Source organism: Ischnura elegans, chromosome 2 (assembly GCF_921293095.1).
Source record: "Ischnura elegans chromosome 2, ioIscEleg1.1, whole genome shotgun sequence".
In the NCBI taxonomy this organism is placed as follows: Eukaryota; Metazoa; Arthropoda; class Insecta; order Odonata; family Coenagrionidae; genus Ischnura; species Ischnura elegans.
In genome coordinates this window covers 34450626-34473367 of record NC_060247.1, presented here as the reverse complement: position 1 = coordinate 34473367, position 22742 = coordinate 34450626, and the positions used below count along the sequence as shown (strand labels likewise).

The following is a 22742-nucleotide window of genomic DNA, read 5'->3' as shown; positions in this document are numbered from 1 at the left end:
TTTTGAACCATTTATATCATAATTCCGCAATTTACTAATCTCGCATCTACCGCTTATCCCGGTGGGTCCACACACCCCGGTATTAGTTGCACCTAAACCTCCCCCAGCCTTAATTCCTGGCTTCGCCCCTGGGTCCCGTGTATTGGGATCGTTTGAAATTGAAATCGCACTTTTGCGAATTATAAACCTTGGGGTAAAATGTAGTTTACGAAAAGGAGGAAATTTACGAATTTGGAAATTATATGTGTCTATACGAATGCTATTATTGCCATTCAGTGGTGCAGCGAGGGGGGGGGGGTTTGGGGGATAAACCCCCCCCCCCCCCAGAGCTCACAGACATTTTTAAGTTTAATCCATTTTACTTAATTGGATTGATATTACTAACAGAATAGTGTGAGGATTAATAAAATATCCCTCAGAAAGCCGCAAAACTCATCATTTTGAACCATTTATATTATGATTCCGCAATTTACTAATCTCGCACCTACCGCTTATCCTTTCCATACCCCCACACCCCCGGTATTAGTTCCACCTTAACCCCTCCCCCCACCCAAGCCTTAATTCCTAGCTGCGCCCCTGTTGCCATTAGCAATAATGGCATTGAAAATGCCCCTTTTAATTAATCCAAATTTGTTATATCATTTGTATGAAAATATAGCATTTCAAAAATCGTAAATTGCCTCTTTTTCTGTGACTACATTTTGCTTTTTTCGCGAAAGTAAAATTCAATCCAAAACTTAGTCCACCTGGCAGGCGCTTCAGTAATGCGTAATATGCTAAATTTTATGGCATCGTGTTAGTTTTAAGATCATATAGCAACCGTAGATTTGGGGCGAAGTTTATCGTGCATTGAATTAAGTAATCTTACATGTATTTTTTCACTCTATGAAGAAAGTCCGCCGTGAGGATACAAAATTACTGGCAGGGCGGTAAAACTGGCATACTTGGCTCACCCACCGATCGGAACGAAATGTTTGGGGGCCGGGTTGGTTGGGTGGCTGTAGTGTTGGCTTCCTACCCATGGACCCGAGTTCAAATCCCGACGCATGCAAAGATTTTTCAGAGATAATCCGATCCCCGTTGAATCGTATGTGGAAAAGTGCAGCATTCCTTCCGTAAGTTGGGAGCCGTGGTCTCCCTGTCGCATTTGGTTTACAGCAAACTATAAATGTCGACGCAGGGATTCTCTCCACAGATCCTTCCTTATGCTACGTCGCAAACGAGACCAAAGATGTACGTCGCCTTCACTTCGTAAAACGTTCTCCCTACCTACTGAATATTTTGCAGAAAGTAATGGTATCGTTCGCTCAAATCAGATCGCAATACAGTGGATAGAATACCCACCATCGAAAACAATTGGATAGTGTATGCCAGGGGCGCAGCTAGGAATTAAAGCTAGGGGGGTTTTAGGCGCAACTAATACTTACGAGTGTGGTTGCATTGCATACCCACCAGGGTAAGCAGGAGTTGCTGGGGCCCTCCTCCCGAAAATTTTTAAGAATAATGGTTCAAAATGGCGAGTTTTACGGCTTTCTGAGGGATATTTGATAAATCCTAACACTATTCCATAAGTAATACCGATCCAAATAAGTAAAATGGATTAAAATTAAAAATTTCTCTGAGCTCTGGGGGGGGGGGGGTTTATCCCCCAAAACCCCCCTCGCTGCGCCACTGGTGTGTACACATATATTGGTGTATGTCGTGAGTATATCCCGAATATCCTAGGAAACAACAATAAATACAAATAAGAATTTAATGTGTGTTTTTTTATATCCCCTCGTGATGATGAATACACTATCTCTGTTCTTTGAACAGAGGGATCTCCGGCACAATGACTTTACTTACGGTTTTTATTAGATTATATGATTCAGTGCCTATAATTATGCGTAAGTATTGCTCATTAATGTCTTTTCGTTACAGAGATCTTCAAGCCACACTGATAATACTTTAAATATCTTATATCTATTTCAGATGTTCAGGTTATGGCATTTTGTGCTTTGTCATAGCACTAATAATAATAATAATAAAAAAATCAAAATGGGAAGATTGCAGTGATCCGAAATTCAAAAATGGCTGATCGCAGAAATTTAAGAGCTCCTCCTCAAGGGCAAAGTAGACAATGCCCACATGCTCCCGTGCGAAGGTGCCCTTGCGGTCCTGGATCAAAACAGCCACAAACGAGATCAGGCATACCCTCCGCAAGAACTGGATTGCCAGGTCCAAGATCAGGAATACCCGTTCGCGCACAGCAACCTACTTGTGCTCCCTCTTCAGGTATCCAGAGGTCGCAATATACTGCGCAGCGCGCAGGAGGGGCAGGAGGAATACCCGTTCGCGCACAGCAACCCACTTGTGCTCCCTCTTCAGGTATCCGGAGGTCGGAATATCCTGCGCACCGCACAGGAGGGGCAGCGCAGTATGCACCCCAACGAGCAGGAGCGAGGTGCAATCGTTTCCCAGAAAACACATCGCAGCCTTCACGTCGACCTCCAGTTGGGGAATCCCGATGTCCGAGACAACAGCAGCCCCCTCGAACAGCTATCCCAGTTATGCAAAGCAGGTGTGCAAAACCAGCTATGCCAGCTTTACCATCAGCCTCCACGTTCAATCCTTCTGGTCACAATCCACCGGCAAGATGTTCACGAGATCACATGCGTGGAGGAGCCTCTACCTTTAGAAATCCACACGTTCATACATCCAGGTCATATGTCAATTCGATCGTACACCCTCCACAAACGGACTACTCTGAACCCCATTCACATTCACCTCCAGTTTATGGGCGCAGCTATCCACAAAATATGCCACAGAGTCAATCCTGTCCTGCTCATACTCCGGTTAACCAATATACCGAAATTCTAATGAGGCGTTTAGAGGAGTACGGAGGAAATGTTCCAGATTTAGACGAGGAAGAAATGCCAGAATACATGTATTCAAATGAATTAGAAGACAGTCTCAATTCATCACATGAATGGTATTCAGGTGAATATGAAGACGAGCCAAATTCATCACGTAAATGGTGTGGATGACCGCACGTGGAACTCAAATAGCAGTTCAAATTCTTTGCTTCAATGGTGGCAGAGGTATGAATATCTGTCACAACTTTTTATTTTGAAGTAGTATGTGCGAAAAATTCGTTTTCGTACAGGTAAGAATTACTATTATTTCTTACGTCATAATTACAGCAATTGGTTCCGAAATTAACGGGCTCTAAGCGCTCTTGGTTGGGATATATTATAGTAGACGCCAAAACGTGTAGTTTTTAAATAAAGGGAAAAATAAGGGGTAAATATTTATAATATTGCTGTCAAAAACTGAAATAAACGTTGCATGCAATGCTATTTAGTGTACTGATTTAAGTTTCCTATTTTTGGCGATGGAACTTTTTTTATTCTTCGGGCTTGTTTCTACAAAGGTCAAAGATACATCATGCTAAAATCGGTGACGGCACATAATAAGGTTGGAAATAATGAAGCATAAAGATACACGTCTAAGAGTATATTTCAACTCCGTGAAAAAACCTCATCACCCACCAGGAAGGCTTCTACATCGGACAGAATGCATTTTTAGTTTGCTCTCGCTGAAGTAATTTTGATACGTCGTTTACTCCTATTGCTTTTTAATAGAAATTAAAAGAGTTCGTCGGTGGTTTATATACCCACCAGAGCTAGCCATAATTTTGCAGGATTGGTTAGCGAGGGAAGTTACGAGAGTCTACAAAGTGCACGTCTCTGAATGACAACAGCATTTAAGATCTTCCTTAAGATATCAAATGCATACATACTTGGTAATCCTAGGATTGATAAACTGCAACCCTCGATTTCTCCCTAAATCAAGCTAGTTCTTTTACCTCCCCCTTATCCTTTAGATCTATCCTCGGTGCATGTCCCTTGGTCTTCCTCTGGAGGCTATCCATCAACTCTTCCTTCCATTACGTTTCCCACATAACTGCAGCGGCTCAACCTGTGGCCAATCCACCTTGTTCTTCCTCGGCGTTCAGTGATCCTCAGTGCCCATTCTTCTCATATTCCTCAATATACCTACCTTACCTTTTCTCACCCTATCCTTCCATTTTATCTTCAGTATCATCATCCAGCTCCAGGACTCGAAAGCCTCTCTTCTTTTTCAATCACTCTACCTGGGGCGGGCCGGCCAGGTCGGCCATTGCAGATGATCCCGAGTTTAGGGGGCCCCCACAACGCTCGCGTTAAACGTGAAGCATATATTAAAGGTGTAATAAAAAACAGACTCGGATTACTTGAACCAAAGTTATTTTTTGCAATTATAAAATTCTACGTTTACATTAGTTGATTTACACTGTACACGTACGTAATACGTACGCTTACAGCGTAAAAACATTACATAAAAAATAAATAAAATAAAAGTGACAGAAGATAAAAGAGAACCTGATGCTTTTTTTGGACAGGGTTATTCGAAACGGTTATGTTAGAGGTTTTTCACACTACAACGCAGATTCAAGAACAAATTCACTATATGATAAATAAAGTAACCATAATACATTATTAAATTTTATAACCTGTGACATTTTTGCTTACGAAATCGTTATTTTTTATTAATATTTATCTGGTTTTCTAGAGCCAGAATAGCGCCAAAATCAATTTTCGGGCATGCGATGTCCTAAACTTTTCCGGAGGAGAACCCCTAAATCGTCCGTTCGGGGGGCCCAATCATGAGCCCAAGCTTATCTGGAGGATTCAGAGCTTCCACATACCGCACCTTTAGTCTATTGGTGTGGAGTGTAGAAGCTCTGAAAGGGTGCAAAGGAAGAGCGTAGCAGAAGTTGGTGTACAATTGCATAGAAGAAGGAAATGACGTGTAGTGTGATAGGATCATAGTGGTGCAATTTCGATGGAATATGTATCAAACTCAAAGATACACAGGTAATAATGTATTACGGTGGCTATGAATAATTTTTCCTAACCCTCCAACTCCTGGATATATCTTTTCAAATGGACATCCTATTCACAAAATGTCATTCAGGTTTATTTAAGTATAACGGGACTAGCCGCGGTGATAACTTTTACGGAGTCACCCGCAATGCACAAATTGTGCGAAAAATCCACAGAGGAAAAATCATTCGCCTTGACCGGGATTCGAACCCGGATCCTTCGATTTCCGGACGAGTGCTTTAGCCAGTTAAGCTACCGAGGCGTCATTCTCCCCTGTGGAAATTTCTCCGCTCCAGAAATTTCTCCCCTCCGGAAATCGAGGGATCCGGGTTCGAATCCCGGTCAAGGCGAATGATTTTTCCTCTGTGGATTTTTCATCATTCAAGTTGTTTTAATGCTCTTGAAATTCATTTCTATATCATGTATTAACGTAGTTTGTTATAGCTTTCTTATTTTCCCGCACTTAATCAGAGTTTTACCTCCTGTAAAGATGGATATTCCGTAAAATTCATAAATGAGTGATCAAATAGTCTCGAAATTAAAAAAAAAACCGTTTGGAAGAGTTAGGGAATTTCAATTTGATAAGAGATTGGCCACCCTGAGAGAGAAACGATTTTTTAAAAACTAGAATCCGCTGATCCAGACGTAAATGTTTTGCGATCACCATGTCCTATCAGTTTTACTCTCCACTCCCTAACGAAAGCAATGTGTACTTGCATAATGTCAGTGGAGCCTGGGAATGCTGAGTCTTTCGGCCCTGTGGAGTTACGATCCAGAAGCCGGGTATGAGGGTCAACGTAAGTACTGTTTTTACTTTGCTTTTTCTGATGGGGGAAGAATTTGGTAAGGAATTCTTGCTCCTTAAGGAGATGGGGGGCTTCGACGTGATAAGCACGACGAATCCCCTACGGTCAGGAAAAGTGACGAAGGTTATGAGAGACAAAACATTGCGATGTCAATGGGGCGGCGTGAGATACTCTAGCGAAACATGGAATTCACTGTTCCTAAAAAAGGGGAGAACCACTTTTCGAGTGACACCGTTCGCCAATTTTCTTTCATTGCTGATTCAGATAGGATTTTTAGCTCCTTGGCCTATTTCTTGAGCTATTTGTTCCGAAAACTGGAAGGTCTCAACCTCAGAGTAAGGATGGGGGAGAGTGCGCTTTGGCTACTGCGCATGTAGTCAAGATCCCGCATATACATCCCACACTTCCCACAATTCTTCCCACAAGGGATTCCCGCACTACTTCCCACGATCACGTGGTAACCATGTTGACTACAAGAATCTGCTACTGCGCAGCCTGAAAGCGCCCTCTACCCCAATCCTTACTCTGAGGTCTCAACCAGTGGCGTAACTAGGAATATGCTTTGGGGGGGGGGGATGCGAGGGGATGGGGAAGGGCGACTTATTGTTAGGAAAATTTTGGAAAAATAACATGCCCGCAAATACATTTTAAATAATTTTAGCCCCTAAGATTTGGGTTTCATTTAAAGTTTACGTTAAAATTTACTATAAGTCAAAACGAGGCGATAGTTTTGAATATAATTTTTATTTCTTTGAGGCTTTGGGGGGGAATCTATCCCCCTCACCCCCCCTCCATTGTTACTCCACTGGTCTCATCTATTTCGCAGGTTAGTTGACGTCACCCGCTCCTGCCGTGCGGGTCACCGTTTCTCACCTACTTCTCTCCTCTTCAGTGACGCAGCGACGGGGGGTATAAGTTTAATTAATTTTACTCGGATTAATATTACTTGCAGCATAGTTTAAGATTAATAAAATATCCCTCAGAAGGCAGCAAAACTCACCATTTTCCTGAAAAATTTTCTGGTGGAAGGGCCCCCGCACCTCCCGCTTACCCTATTCCATACCCCCTAGACCCCCCCCCCCCAGTTTTGTGCGCCCATAATCCTCTTCACCTTCGGTCACACGTGGAATGTCGTTGCATATAGGTACTCATGCGACTCTTCCCTTAAGGAGCGGTTCTGCCTCAACAAGTCAATGAAACGTAACATTAATGATGTCACAAACATTTAAAAAGGGAGCTGTAACTTTAGCGTGATTTAATTTCAAACTTATGAGACAATCGCTTAATATAGAATATTTTTTTCGCCGTCCGAATTCTTTTAATGAATTACATTTTCTGTGTATATTTTCTGAATAACGCCTTTAGTGGATGACGTAGAGCATATGAGTCAACCCCTTCTGTACCCTATTTAAAACGCGTATACTTACTCTCGTCCTCGATTCTCGTCGAGCTTCCTTCCTCGCACGATAAGGGACGGAGGTTCGTGACGTTCTCCCTTCCCCATCTTCAATGTGGGGAAATTAGGATTCGTCAAGCGTATTGTGGGAAGATTTTCGGATGAGAAAGTAAAAGAAAGGTGATATTTCGCTCTCGCCCGACCGCACCTTGAATATGCAGCAAGCGTATGGGATCCGGTGCAGAAAGACTTAATCCGCAAACTTAATAAAATACAAAGGAAGGCAGCTCGTTTCGTCAAAAACTGCTACGGGCATACAGACAGTGTTACCCAGATGTTAAGCGAATTAGGTTGGGAGCCGTTGGAGACTTTGAGGCTGCGCGTTAGGCTTAGATTGCTTGAACAATTAAGAATGGATATCTTTAAGAGCGACACAGAGAACATAATATTAGAGCCACACTATATTTCCAGGTCCGATAGAAGTGATAAATTAAGAGAGATATTTTGCCGAACGGATAGATGTGGGAATTCGTTTTTTCCCCGAACCGTAAAGGACTTTAATAAACGCTAGTCCTAACCTCGTTAGAGCACTTCATTTTTTTCAGTTGTAAACGGCTGGTGACCTAACACTCCTTGCCACACGCCTTTTAGGCGGCTCGCGGGGTATTATGAAGATGTGGATGAATGTGGAAGACCTCAGATTGCACAATTCATAGTAAAATGGGGTAGCACGGCATGATCGAGCCACAATTCATAGTAAAATGGGGCATGATCGAGCCAGCTCCGCCAAAGATTCGTGGCTTACCGTCGAGTGCTCCACCGAGTATGTTGTTTTACCGCAGTTCATGCAGTCGAGGCACCTGGTGCTGATGTTGGCTATTTGAATTTGATGAATTTAAGGGCAGACAAAGGCTTTTTGTCCCTAGGACCGTACATTAACACGTACGAGTTAATTTGTGATATCATGAACCAAGGGGGTGCCTAGGATCAAAACTAGAGGGGGCAAGCCGTGGTCGTACAAGTTGTAACACAGAAAAGGTTATGAAACCGAAATTTCCAGAAAATTATGACTGCGATTAATTGCTTTATTACATTATTTGCTCGGAAAAATATAGCTATTTTAATTACATGTTCAATACTATGACTTTTCTCGGACTTGAAGAAAATTTGTTCAAAAATTTCGTTTAAAACTGCATCTTATATTACTTTCAGGGGGGGGGGGGGCAGCTGCCCCACGCTGGGTACGCCCATATCATGAACAATATTGATGGACCGGAACGGACCATGTACGAATGTATGAACCAAATTAGAACAGGTTCTATTTTCTGTTCATGCTTTCTAACAAATTGGGTAGTTATAGAGTGCATTTTCGCGTTCATTCATGCGTTCATACATTTTTAGATTGACTTGTATGAGTATCGAATGTATCGTGTAACCAGGTCTTTACAGGCGATGGATTGCAATGGCAGAATGGAGATTGGGTGATTCAAATCCCTTTGGGAAGAGAACCACCGAATACGCTTGAATTTAGATACAAACTTGTACTTCGCAGTGGGGTAACAAGCTTGCATGTATGCATCAGCAAATGAATAGCTAGGCTGTATCGAGCAGTGGTGCAGCGAGGGGGGTTTTGGGGCATAAATCCCCCCAGAGCTCAGAGAAATTTTTAAGTTTAACCCATTTTACTTAATTGAATTGAAATTACTAATAGAATAGTGTAAGGATGAATAAAATATCCCTCAGAAAGCCGTAAAACTCACCATTTATCTTTATAATTTCGCACCTACCGATTAATTTCGCATTAATATCGCACCTACCGATTATCCTGGTGGGTATACCATACCCCCACACACCCCCATGTTAGTTGCACCTCAACCCCCCCAGCCTTAATTCCTAGCTGCGCCCCGGGTATCGAGTGGTTGGGGAATTAAACCTATTCGAAGTCTTTCTTTTTAGATAAAGTCTAAGGTACCCACTCCAAATTAACCCCGCTAAAATGTTTTCTACCTCCCCCCCTCGTGAACCCTTCCTCCCTTAACTCTCCCCCACCTGTGTAAAATTCAGGTAGAATTAGATTTCAGTTTTTTTTTAATTGGCTGCAGTTCACTGACGTGGACGCTAGAGTGTATAGGTTGATACCCTTTTTTCAGCCTCCCTTTACAGTACTTTAAATAGGATTTCTTACACAAAATAGTTTACACCGCATAATATTCACGACTGTAGCCCAAAAGCTTAGAAAGCAAAATTTCAGGTGCAAATACGATAATGCCAGAAAACACCACTATAAGAATCCGAGGAGGTATTAATAAACCTTTTTTTATGCCAAGTTTCATAACTTTCCATCAAAACTTTGAAACCTGAATGTTAATTAGTAACATTAACATGACAATATGATAACACTCCTTCCAGCCCGACTCACCTTCATCTGCTTGACCATGTTCGCAAATAGTCGTGCAACTCATAGATTTTTGATTGTGCAGTGAATTAGTTATAATTTTTTTGAGGATTATGTCACTAATTTTCCATTTTGATATGTTTATGACATATGTATTTCATTAGACTGTTGCAATAAAATATATTTTTTTAAATAGAAGGATGTGTTATGTGTCATTTATAATCAAAGTCACAATTCATAAAAATTAGGTTCATAAACTCATACAAGCAGGCAACATCGCATTTAAGTTAAGGCTCTATTCATTATCTTTTCAAGAATGTATAATTTCCCTACTTAGGTGACCTAAAATTTTGTTATGATTTGTTGCAAAGAAACAATAAATTACTCCAAGGAATCACTCAATGTATGAAATTTCAAAATTTATCAGAGAAGTGGGTTGAATGGTGATTTGAAGTCACACGGAATGACCCATATATTGCCAAACACCCTATTAATTGGAATATGCATGGATTAACATACTTCTTCTACCTGAAAGGTGCAAGGATCTGGAAATACAAAATAAAAAGCCCAACCTTGGCACTGCTTAATACTTGGAGAACGTGAGACCAAAGCTCACCTTGATTGAAGTGCTAAATTATGTATTATTAATGCTGATGTTAACTAGTATATAATTACAACTTCAAAATTATTTTTAAACACTGTAACACCTAATTTTGAGTTGCTTGTTTTGGATTTTGGTGTGACGTGAAGCGGGCAATAAAAAGCAGCAGAGGTGGAGTTAGGTAATTGTTGTGGTTGTTGACGGCGCGAGAGGAAGTGAAAAGAGTTGGATTGTGATAGTTATGGCGGACGGGTGTTTCCTTGCTCCCGAATTTGTATTATTTAAAGTGCAATAAAATATTTGGAAGTGAAGTGAAACAAAGAGAAATTAATTAAAACGTTACAACACTTTAGTTCCAAAACAGAGTAAAGACCTCTTTTGAACAGTCAAATTCTCATAATTTTAACTTTTCAAATTCTACTGATTCTTATTTTCATGACCACCAGTCGGTGAAATAAACATTTAATTTCATGGGCAGATTTTGGTATGCACTCTACAAAATTAAAAAAAGGCATTCATTGAAAATTGTTCGTCCTCACTAAGTATAAACAAAATGTTCTCAGTGAAATATCAACATGTCACCAATATGAACTCACAAATTCCATTAAAAAATAATGGCCAATCCGCAGACATTGTATTCACACAGCAGCAAGTCCATTAAAAAGAATGGTTCCTATTGGAATTCTGATAAAAGTTCTCCCTTCCATTTCCCTTCATCCTCAATGAGGCAACCAAAGGAAGCAGTTGGCCCTTTCCTCCCAAGTTTACTTCCCAAGGCAAACCCAATAAATCACACACCACTTCTCTGCAAAGATAGGGCCCAAAACCTTTTGGTTTGGCTCTACAATAAGGATGAAAATAACACAAGTCTCATGTTATATTAAAAAATTTATAATAATTTAATCATAATAAATTACAAGTATAAAAAATATGTATATGTACCTACATAAAGCACATAGTTGTCCCTGAAAATACACTAAAAGTAATGCTTCAGTCTTGAAATATGAATTGGACTGGGCCTTATTGCCTACTATCAATCCTTGTTTTCATTTTCCATAGTTCTCAGTCTTGGATTTTAAAAGCCATTTTCCTCAGTCTTTAAAATGGAAGTAGCTTTTGCCACCCCTCTGTGTTCCAATGCTAGGGACATAAATAACATCACACCAACGTAAATCCTTCATACTATGCATCTATATTCAGTTTGAATCATCCTTGTTTGATGGCCAGCAGGGCTCCAGGAAATAGACATGATTTTAGAGCAGTAAAACTTATTCAATATCAACATATATACTCCTTTGAAAAAGCTTTAGTGAAGTAATCGAGGAGAAAATTCAGTCACTGTTCACACTTCTGGTTTGAGATAAGAGCCTTGATTTCAAAGAAAAATAATACTGAGTTGGACAATTGAATTCAATGTCATGAGGCAAATCTGGTGACACATTTTCAAGTGATAACTTGTCATTAGTCACAGCCAAGCCTTTTGTAAAATGGCCTATGCTTGCAGCTCTGTCATTTAGATGCTCATCTGTTATTGATGAACTTCCTACCTTGGTATCATCGAATGTGGTACCTTCTAATTCATATTTATGACACTCATTTTTACAATAATTGCCATATTCTGAAACATGTGGTTCACTCCTCACAAAAAAGGCATTTTCTCTCTTGGGATGTATATCTTCAAAAACAGATTCATCATTAAAATTCACTGTTTGATGATGTGCTGCGTAATGAGCATTAAAACAAGCCTTACATGCTTCGCTTGGCTTCCCTTTTGAGGTAAGCTCAACAATGTGCTCTATCAAAATCTCACTATTAGAATTGCGTTTTCCATTGCTGTTCACAATCATCTGCGGCAGAACTTTTACAATATCTTTAGGATGCATTCGCACAAAGGGGCATCCCTCTCCAGTTTTACCTCCTGTGGACTGAAATGTAAAAATTATTGAATAAATAGGCATTGCAGCTCATGGCATACTTAAATAAAGCACTACAAATTTGCAAGATAAAATTCAATATTCATAAACAGAAACCTCTAAAGATTATGACATGATCACTGTATTTTAATTAAATACATACCAAATCAAAAAAATAACTAAGATAGGAACCTACTAAAGAATATTACATGCATATAAAATTTCCTATAGCAGCCTTTTCATTAGCATAGTGGAATCTAGCATGAATGAGAATAACATAGTGTGCCAGCCTTAGAATAAGAACACGTGATTTTGTCGGGTAAACAGTATCAATGGTTCACATAGCATAGGGGTTTATCAATTAATGGGCATCAATTATGCAACAGAATAATGAAAACTGAGAACCCCTTATCAAAGCTCAATCCTGTTTCATCACCCAATTTGCTTCATGTTTTATGCCCTTCTAAACATGGAACAACTTGATATTATCATTTTCTACACACAAAGACAGACTTACTTGGAGTATTTTGTGAACCACCCAGAGCTCGTCTCTCCACCAATTCCCTGCAATTCATTTCATGTTACCTCTAAATCTATCCATCCCATTTTTTTTACCCCTTCCCTGCTTACCGAACATTGTTCACTTAACGATTTTTAAGCACACCATCCCATCTCGGTATTCCAACAAAACTCGCTGTATTTCCTCTATAACTTTATCCTCCTCACACACCATGTCTAGCATCTCCTCTTTCCTTATATACATATATATTATATCCATTTCACCATAAAATTTTTTTCATTTTCTGGAGGAACTATCTGAGGCTCATTTCAGGAAAACAGCACAGTATCAAAATTGATGGACACTTACAAATCACCGGTCAAGCATTTAAGTCATAACATTATATGCAAAAAATAATACCAATAAACTACATAGAAAAAATGGGCATGATACCGTATTTCCCTGACCATAAAACACACTTTTCTTCACACACAACTACACTCTAAAATCAGCCATTGAGTTATGGGCTGCGGTTATAACTTTATCCTGTACTAAAACCAGGGGCTTCACTGAGAATATTGTTATCTCTATTATAATAATAGATAATAGCTCTCCCATGCTTATTGTTAGTTGGGAGCATCGGGAATCATGAAGAGTGTCTTGCATTTGCTTCCTGCATCTCGTTTTTTTCTATTTCATTGTCAGCATCATCAAAATTCCTTACAAAACATTTATGGAGGAGCAGGATTGAATGTAATTGACATTTTTACGTAGAATAAAAATAAAATTGGTAATATTTGGCAAAATACTTAGTAAGCATGTATGTATTACGTGTTCATTTACCAACTGCTTACTGTAGCTCCACGTAATGATGAGGCTGTAGATTTCACAACATGCCTATCAGAAGTTTACCAAAAAAACTAGTCATGGCATAAAGGTTTTACCATTTATTCACACATATTTCAAATAGATGCAGGGTAAACTTTTAATTCGTGTAGGCTGGGTTAGCACCAACCTTTTTACTAGCTTCCATTACATACATCATTCCATATGTGAGTTTTTCATCAGTTAGGGTGAGCATACCTGTAATGACAGACATGATTTTGATTGATAATCCTTACAGGACCCTTTCAATCCATAAAGGTGCTTGATGTTGTAGATGTACCGGGAGTTATCTTTCTTCCAAGCATGTTGACATAAGTTGCTGCGATGCTCGTTGCAATTGGGAGTCTTTGAGTATTCTTCCCGCCAAAATTTTATTGCTTCTTCCACATCCAAGCCAATGCCTTCAAATAAAACAAATATATTAAGCTATTTTAACTCAGCCTTTTCGCTAAAACAACAAAAAAATAGTAAAGCAGCTAAAAAATACATAAATATTCCAAAAATACTACACGATGTTAAAAAGAAAGAATTCTAATTTTAAGGGTTCTTGGATGAATATCTGTCACTTATACCCCTTCTTTCTTAAATAAAGCGACCTGGGCTTTGATGATAAATCATCTTCATCAAGCACAAATTATTAAATATTCATCTTATTACTGTAGCCTTAGTAACGTAATGGGGGGAGAGGTGAATTTTGAAACGGGCACCAGAATAGGGGAAATTGAAGGGTATTGTATAAGTTTATGAGAGTGTTGCCCTGGTTTATTAAATTATTTGACTTTTTCACTGCTCTCAAGAATATGTTAGATTTATCCATTATTCCACTTGATATGTAAGATTTATCCAGCTCACAATGACTAACCACATTCTAGAGATGCAATATAAGTGCTTAAAAGATTTTGATCTACTCAAAGACAGGCTTACGATTTGGCGATACAGAAAGCCGGTAAAGGAAATGTCCACATGATTTTAGAATGTGAGGACTATATTAAGAAGTGCTTTGATTTTATTCATAAATAAAATTTGTCAATGTTGGATGAAGACCCTATGCAGAAGTTCCAAAAAGCAATCAGAGATTGGATAAAAGTAAATTTGCTTATCACTTAATATGTAACTGACATAGTAGCGATTTGGACCCAAAAATGGGAACTAGAATGCTCCTGAAATGTCGTCCACCAAAATTGAGTCGATGCAGCATTGGCCCAAAAAAATTATCAGCAATTAGAGATGTCATCCAAAGCTAAAAAGAACTTTTCCAAAAAATTTTGCTAAACACTTAATATGTAGTGCCATATAAGTGATAATAAAATTAATATATAAAAATTATGCAATGGCCGTGACTAATTAGATCTAGAGAGCAGTTAGGAATTTTAAACATTTTTAATAGCCAGAAAAACACTCTCATTAATGAATACATTTACCCATCTTTTTCTTCTATTCTGGTGTCCGTTTCAAAATTCATCTCTTTGATTTAGATTTTTCAGTGGACGAGATTAAAAAGAAGCAGAGGTGCACAGTGATGTGCCTGAATGCAGTTCTCTGAAAATGGCTCATCATTTACCAAGGGGCAAAGTCCACTTGGCTTTAAGACCTAATGCCTCTCTCGGAAGGCTGCCTGTAAAATGTAAGGATACGAATGATCAATGAGACAGAGGTGGAGTATATTTGCTAAAATGCAGCAATAGGGTGGTTTCCTTTATTTTTTTATTGCCTAAATCGAAAGATTATTACTCCTGGAGTACGCATTTCACGCTCTTAGATTTTCGAACGACGATATCTATTTTTTGCGATTAAACGAAAAGTGAAAAATTTCAAACGCGCGAAAATGCGACAGCTAAGTAGGAATGATGGGAAAAGTCCATGTGACGTATTTCTGCTTCCCCCTGCTGCTCTGTGAGGTGACCTTGAGGCGAGGCTTGAGCGCTGATATGATGCAGGCTGCTAGCAGGTAGCTGAGTACCCTGCTAGCTGGTAGCGCTTGGCTTAAATATGGATTATTACTACATTGGACAATTTTAATAAGTGATTATTAAGAGATGTTTCCCTGAGCTCTGCGACTCACGCATGCATAGGTAATCTCAGACGATGTAAAACTCCTATCCTCTCGTGTAGAAACTAGGTCCCTGTGACGTCACATGGAGTGGAATCGCATGGGCACCAATCTGGCCTTTTTCAAATGAGGCTAAAATTGACCATTGCCATTCGTTTAAACTGGTATTTCTAAAACCAAATAATTTGTATATTATGAAAACCCTAATGGTGGGTAACGAATAGCAATCAAAGCATCTTGTTTTCTTTGATGAAGGAAACTACCCTATTGCAATGGTGTCTTTGTGGGGCAGACAGGAAGAAGCTTCAGAGTGAGGAAGAAAGAACATCTAAGTTCTAACAGAAACAGCAAAGATGATAAAAGTAATTTTGCTAATTACTTAATATGAAACTGCAATAGGCGTGATTTTGAAATGAATATGCTAAAACAATGCAACGACTGCTGAAAATCAGATTCCAGAGAGCGGTCATAAATTTAAAAAACGTATGATAACCAGGGCAACACACTCGCTATTTTTTAAGATCATATGCATCAGGGACAGTGTTGTTGAACAACAATCCACCAGCCCCCTCTAAAATAACCGGAGAGATAGTATGAATTCTCACAGGATACGTTTTAAAATAACTGCAAATACTTAAGGAATAAGGGTCGAGACTTAAATATCAGCGTGAACTTATAATGTGCTTGCTCTTATATACCTACCCAGGGGCGGATCCACGATTTCTTTCTGGAGGGGGCACAAGCAAGGCCGTATCCAGGATTTTGTTCTTGGGGGGGTGGGGGGCACAAGGATACCTCGTAACACAAAACGAACGCAATGATAATGGGACCGTATAAAATTCTTGCATATTTTTATGGGTCTGGGGGGGGGCACGTGCCCCCGTGCCCCCCCCTCCCAGATCCGCCTATGTACCTACCTACTGAATTCGATATTTTTAGAGCTTAAAAACCAGTTATTTATATTTATTATTATTTTAATTTTATTGGACTGAGTGCTTAGGCACCCCTTTTAGCTTGGCACCCTTTGTAGCTGAGTACTTTCCTTACCGCTTAAACTGGCCCTGGATTATATACTCATTAGACATAGACTGGTAACAGACCAGTTATGCCTCATTTTCCAAAGATTACTTACCCTTTAAAAAGAGAGAAAACTGTATTCTAGCATGGTGCCCCAATCTATGATCATGACGAAGGTTCTTTAATATATTCAATGCACAAGGTGGAAAAAACTGTGACTCCTTATCCACTGTGATTGATTTGATAGCATTTGTCACCTGCAGTAAAAAGTTGCCAGAATAATTAATAATGTTGTATTTCAATATCATCGCTTAGTAATAGGAATATTTCATTTGAAAAACAATTGGGATAAATAAATGACTCTAACGACATATGCAATACATTATCATAAGTAATGAAATCGTAATAGGAATAAAAATCAAACCACCGAGACATCTTACCTTGAATATATGTATTCATTTTATACTTAAAAAATATTAAATTACCAGAAAGTATTTCCAGTATATTACCAGTGACTATTTACAATTAATTAAGACCTACCCTCATACTTTGGCTGGGTAAGTTCGATTGGCGGTAGAAAGTTTCCAGAGTTTGAGATACAATGGACTTCAATCTTATATCTCTGCTGACAATCTGAGGCATTGACGATCTAGCCAAATCTTCCATTCCAAGAGACAACAAGTCACGAAAAAAACATATCAAGAGTTTCCCCCAGACACCACAATGTACATAACACTTCCCTGACTTCAGATCCACTTCTCTCCTTCTAACCAAGGATGAACAATACTGAAAATCAACTGAAAGAATACCACCACCACAAAAAAAAATTAGTCAACAGGAATCACTAACAAAAAATGTAGAATTCTGTAGCCCAATGGTAATCAACCTTTTCAAATGGAGGGCCTAACTCTAAATTAAAATATGAACAATGTTGTTCACAGCACAAAAAAAATGTATGCATAAATACTTCAATTTTTCTAATTTTTACGACATCTGATAAGGGTAGATGGAGAATAAATGACTAGCTACTATTTGTGCAAATAATGTGCTAAGTCATTAATACTGGTTATTCAGATATCCTTCTGTTGTTCCACTACATTTGTTGGAAAACATGTGACCTGTATGATTCGTTCAAGTTCATGTTACTTCTTAAATACTCTACTGAGGGATGAAAAAAGTAATCTGAAAACATTTGTGCCACCACCATCAGTTCACTACAAAATCAGCTACCATTCTGATGAGTATATTAATCTTAGGTGTTGCTCATGATAAGGGAAACTCAAACAATACAGATAGACTCAGTGGCGTAACAATTGGGAGGGAGAGATTTGTTCAGCACAAGCAAAGGTGATTATTTGTTAAACTTACCGATTACCACATACTCTCGGCAATTTTCTGCATGAGACTTGTCAAAAGCGTGTTTCAGATGCTTTCTTTGTAGCAGTTCTGAGCATGTTTGGCTAATAATTGCTGAATGAGTGTGGGTACCACTATCACACTTGAGTGAATTTTGTTCTTGCAGATGCCGATGAAGTGTCTGAATCATCTTATAAACATCAGTCCAATCATACGAAGAGAGTCTCTCTTCGAAAAATTTTGTTTCAGCTCGAATAAAGAAAGCCTTGAAGTCGAGAGAGAAAAGGCAGGTTAATCTGTCGATAAACGAAAAATTATAAGTATTATAACGGCCAAGTTCAAGTCTTTGTAAAAACCATGGTAAAACTAGAAAGTAACCGAACCTGAGGATGAAATGTGAAATTCTATCCTTCATCGTATTCTCCATCAAGTGATCAATGATTAGGCCTTCAGTTTGAAATGGTATGGTAGAATTTATTAGCATTAACAACTTCAACCTACTATTCACTCCTTCCTCCATCACACGCAGAAGAACCCTTCCATCTGGAGGTTTCACGTAAAATGTCATTGCGGAATCACTAGATATTACACAACGATCCGAAACGGTCAAGATAACACAATCTTATACTTTCCCAGGCATAAGAAAAATATTTCGCCAAAACCTCTGAAGGAAATTTTTTTCTCAGTGAGTACTTGGACACACATTCGCCGAATTTACTCTGCGAACTGAACATAGAATCCTAGCAGTTAACACTTCTATGCCTACCCATTAGTCGCATTTTTCGCTTAGTAACTCTACTACATGTTGTTGCATGGGAATGTTTGGACACTATACACCATTTCAGCCTTTTTAACCGAACTACCCTACATATTACCGGTATTCCTGCTATCGAGATCTCCAGTTATCCATACCTGCAACCAACGACATCGACAGTATCGCAGGTGACCGTACAGCTGAGTGCCGATGTGTGTAAACCGGTGTAAATTTACAAGTTATGCTCGGCGGTCTGCAGGCTGTTTTGAGGAAATTAATGTCAACAGTGGTGAAAAGAGCGTGTAAACGACGTAATTCTAATATCCGTGGGAATAGAGAATACATTAAAACATTATTGTATTAATCATGTCCGTGGATGTAAACATGAACAATGGATGTAAATATCAAACCTCCTTGGTAAATAAAAATAGCACAAACATTTACGAACAAAGTAATAACGTCATGCACAAAACGCGCCACACAGCCTACCGCGAGATTTGATTTTATGAATATAAGAACCATTTCAAGGCTTTTATCCTTATTATAAGAAATGCGTCATAAATGCATTGATTCGATATAAAAGTCGATAGTTTCCATAAAAAATATCTTAAAACGTTCCTTTTGTCATATTAGGGACAGATTTGTGAATTTTAATAAACTAGAATTAATGTTCATTTCCTCAACACTCTTTCCTGACCACGTGGAGACAATATTTTTTTTGTGGTTATAATGTCTGAAAAATATTGAACTTTAACCGTGGAATATTTTAAAACTCATTTCAATTAAAACTTATAAACTGTATCTCTATGTCCTAATAAGTTAATTTATTTTTCTTCCTGTGATTTATGTTTCGCTGTCAATTCTGCTGTCATCCTGTACCCGTTGTCATACATGGTTCATGAGTGTGATGAAAGTGATAGAAAATGCATTGCTATGGAATTTTTGAAAAAATTATCTTCTGTGGGATCCACAAGAATTCAGAAAGAAACTCTATTACAGAAATAAATTACATTTAAGAAACTCTAACTTCGAGCACGCGCCTAGGCTTAAAACACATAATTGGAACCATTTTTTTTTCTCCGGACGGTTTGATCTGTTACATGAAAGTGTTCGTTGCTTCATATTGCATCGCGCTTTTTACCCAAGGAAGCAATTTCCCGCAAGCTAAATAAACCGAAAATATGTGCAGTTTACAAGACTTCATTATAGCTATGACCGATACATAGATTTGCATCGCCACACGTCACTCGGTCCTCACAAGTGTAAGGCTTACTTACTAACCAATACTGTAGTTCTAGATTGATTCACGTCCTCGTATCATTAGGTTGTGTGCAGTCCATAAATATTCAAGTGGCTTCAATCCTAGAATGTTCATGGAATTAATTGAGATACAATCTCAGGTTTGTGTGTACATACCGTATATCCTAGGAAACAAGTGATGATAAATAAAAGCACGAATTTAATTTGTGTTTTTTTATGCCCTCGTGATGATGAATACCCTTCTTTTGTGCCTTGAACGGAGGGATCTCCGACAAAATCACTTGCATCATGATTTGTGGCATCTACACATATTAGTTTCTGGAGTTCAGAGTTTGTCATTATGAGTAAATATAGCCAAATTTTGTTTTTTGATCGTTTAGACCGTAGAGTCAAACTTGTAAGTAGTATTGATAAACATTATTTATTATTTCAGATGTTTAGGTTTTGTCTTTTTGTGATTCATTGTAGCACAAATACTAAAATCAATATGGGAACATTGCAGTAAACTGAAATTCAAAGATGGCATACCGCAGTAATTTAAAAGCTCCTCAAGGCCAAAGCAGACTATGCCCGCCTGCTCCCGTGCAAAGGGGCCCTGGTGGTCCTGGGTTAAGACCGCCTCAAGTGAGATCAGGCATTCCCTCCGCAAGAACTGGATTGCCAGTTTCAAGATCAGGAATACCCGCTCGCGCACAGCCAACTACCTCGGCGGCCACTTCTGGTATCCAGAGGTCAGGATTGCCTGCGCAATGTGGTTTACGTCCACCACAAGCAGGAAGGGCAATGCAGCACGCACCCTCACCAGCAGGGCGGGCAGCGCAGTGTGGTTTACGTCCACCACAAGCAGGAAGGGCAATGCAGTACGCACCCTCACCAGCAGGACGGCCAGCTCAGTGTGGTTTACGTCCACCACAAGCAGGAAGGACAATGCAGTACGCACCATCACCAGCAGGGAGGGCAGCGCAGTGCGCACCCCCACAAGCAAGAAGGGCAGCGCAGATCGCACCCCCACAAGCACGAGGGAGAGGCAATCGTTGCCCAGAAAACACATCCCAGCCCTCTTGTCGAACTCCAGTTGAAGAAACCAGATGCCCAAGACCTCAGCAGTCCGTCCGCCAAGCAAGCCCAGTCATACAAAGCAGGTTTGCCAAACCAGCTGTGTCTGCAATGCCATCGACTCCTGCGTGCAGCCCTCCGTGTCGTACACCACCAGGTAGATCACCGGTTTGTACACCTGAAGAAGCCTCTACGATTAGAAATTCACCAGTTCGTATGTCTCCTGCACACGCGACACCTTGTCGAAATTCACCAGTTCATACGTCTCCCACGCCCACATCGTCCTGTCGAAATTCGCTAGATCCATCACTTTCGGGTCGTTCGCATCAGATGAGATCGCCAGTTTCCCCAGTTAATGCAAGATCCGCATACAATGACCGCGAAACACCCCTAATGAGACGCTCACCTGCTGGATCTCCAAGAATACGACCAGCTCTTCGCATGGATGAAGGTATTTGTGAAGCGCCTCCTCCACAAACTGACTTCTCAGAGGCCTGTACGCATTCAGGTAACGTCGAACCACCGTCAGTTCGCTTAGTGGACCTGTCGATGGATGAAGAAGACCTAACCGTTAAAGAAGACCATGAGCGAGAGGAATTAAACAACGCTCTTTCGGTTGTTCAAAGCGTCAGGCGCAATTATTTGCAAAGTATGCCGCAAAGTTCATCTTCCTCGCCTGCTCCACCAGTGCAAAACCCATACAGCGAGATGCTAATGAGACGTTTGGAGGAGTTCGGAGGAAATGCTCCAGGTTTAGATGAGGAAGAAATGCCCGAATATATGTATTCAGACGAATTAGAAGAAGAGCTTAATCCATTACACGAATGGTGTCGACAACCGTTCACGGAAGCCGCTCCTATAGCTGCTTCGGACAACTTAATAGATATGGATAACGATATTTGGACTTATTCAACTGAGCTCTACAGATTAGTCCAACTTTAATTTTGTCTCAATTGGTTTTTCCTTGGTTCAATAAAACTCGAATTTTTCTAGAAAATTTTATCTAGACACATTCACTTGCCATGGTAATACCAATACGTACATGAGCAGATATATGCACTTTTATAATTTGACATATCTTCCTGACTGTAAATTTGTTCACCATGATTTTTCTTGTAATATTAACTGTCTTATTCTGTGAAGCTTATGGACGTCAAATCAAGTAAACCTATTTGAACTTTCGTTAAATCTTGACCTAGGTCGATTGCTGAGCCGAACTAAGCTATTTTTTTCGAACTCTGATGATACCGTATCTATATCTCGTGGCAACGGCTTTTTGTCTAGAATCCAAGATTTTTCATTTTTGGGTTTGCTCGAAGAATATTTTTCTACAGTTACAATTATAAAATTAAGATATATTTCGCAACCGGAAGGATACTGTCACTCGTGACTGGAAATTTTCATTATTTCATTTTATTTCTTAATCTTTAATGCAAGTTCTCTTCTCACGTAAAATATTACTCAAAGGATTTAATCTCAAATAACTCGTACATTGTAGACTTTAATTTGCTGACAGCCATATACGAAACTGTATGAAACTATAAATGTCATTCGTATTTTATTGGTAATAAAGGTGAATGTAAATGAAGCCTGCCAAATCGTAGTAAAGTGGTGAGTGGTGTTGAAGTAATGTGCCATATGTCCCATTATCGTTTCAACGCCGGTGGCTCAAACCACCTCAAGCCCATAGTAAGTTACGATACTATCTATTTTCGTTTAGGTCTATCTTCGTGTCATCTGCGCAAAAGTTCTGCTTTCTGTGCAAGGGATGAAATATCCCCGGATATGTTAATATTTCCATTCATCCATACCTTGCTACATGGGCGTAGTATTGGGGGGGGGGGGGG

The 22742-nt window shown here is 39.5% G+C and overlaps 2 protein-coding genes across 8 annotated transcripts; one reads left to right on the top strand and one right to left on the bottom strand.

The window, feature by feature from the left end:
- Nucleotides 1-10978: 10978 nt before the first annotated feature.
- LOC124153598 (probable DNA primase large subunit) lies at nt 10979-19978 on the bottom strand. 4 transcript variants are annotated; one of them, XM_046526873.1, is made up of 6 exons: nt 19857-19978; nt 17838-18090; nt 17010-17266; nt 16585-16726; nt 13601-13803; nt 10979-12030 (listed from the first exon to the last, which is right to left on the bottom strand). In XM_046526873.1, the coding sequence occupies exons 2-6, from the start codon at nt 18013-18015 to the stop codon at nt 11437-11439; spliced, it is 1374 nt and encodes a 457-aa protein (XP_046382829.1). In that variant the 5' UTR covers nt 18016-18090; nt 19857-19978; the 3' UTR covers nt 10979-11436. The 4 variants fall into 4 exon arrangements, with proteins under 4 accessions (XP_046382829.1, XP_046382830.1, XP_046382827.1 ...); XM_046526874.1 differs by having other exon boundaries at nt 19861-19978; XM_046526871.1 differs by lacking the exon at nt 19857-19978 and adding an exon at nt 18209-19839 and having other exon boundaries at nt 17838-18121.
- Nucleotides 19979-20030: 52 nt separating this feature from the next.
- LOC124153599 (proline-rich protein 36-like) lies at nt 20031-21892 on the top strand. Of its 4 annotated transcripts, none has more exons than XM_046526878.1 (2): nt 20031-20183; nt 20342-21892. In XM_046526878.1, the coding sequence occupies exon 2, from the start codon at nt 20359-20361 to the stop codon at nt 21835-21837; it is 1479 nt and encodes a 492-aa protein (XP_046382834.1). In that variant the 5' UTR covers nt 20031-20183; nt 20342-20358; the 3' UTR covers nt 21838-21892. The 4 variants fall into 4 exon arrangements, with proteins under 4 accessions (XP_046382834.1, XP_046382832.1, XP_046382831.1 ...); XM_046526876.1 differs by having other exon boundaries at nt 20308-21892; XM_046526875.1 differs by having other exon boundaries at nt 20273-21892.
- The last annotated feature ends 850 nt before the right edge of the window (nt 21893-22742 follow it).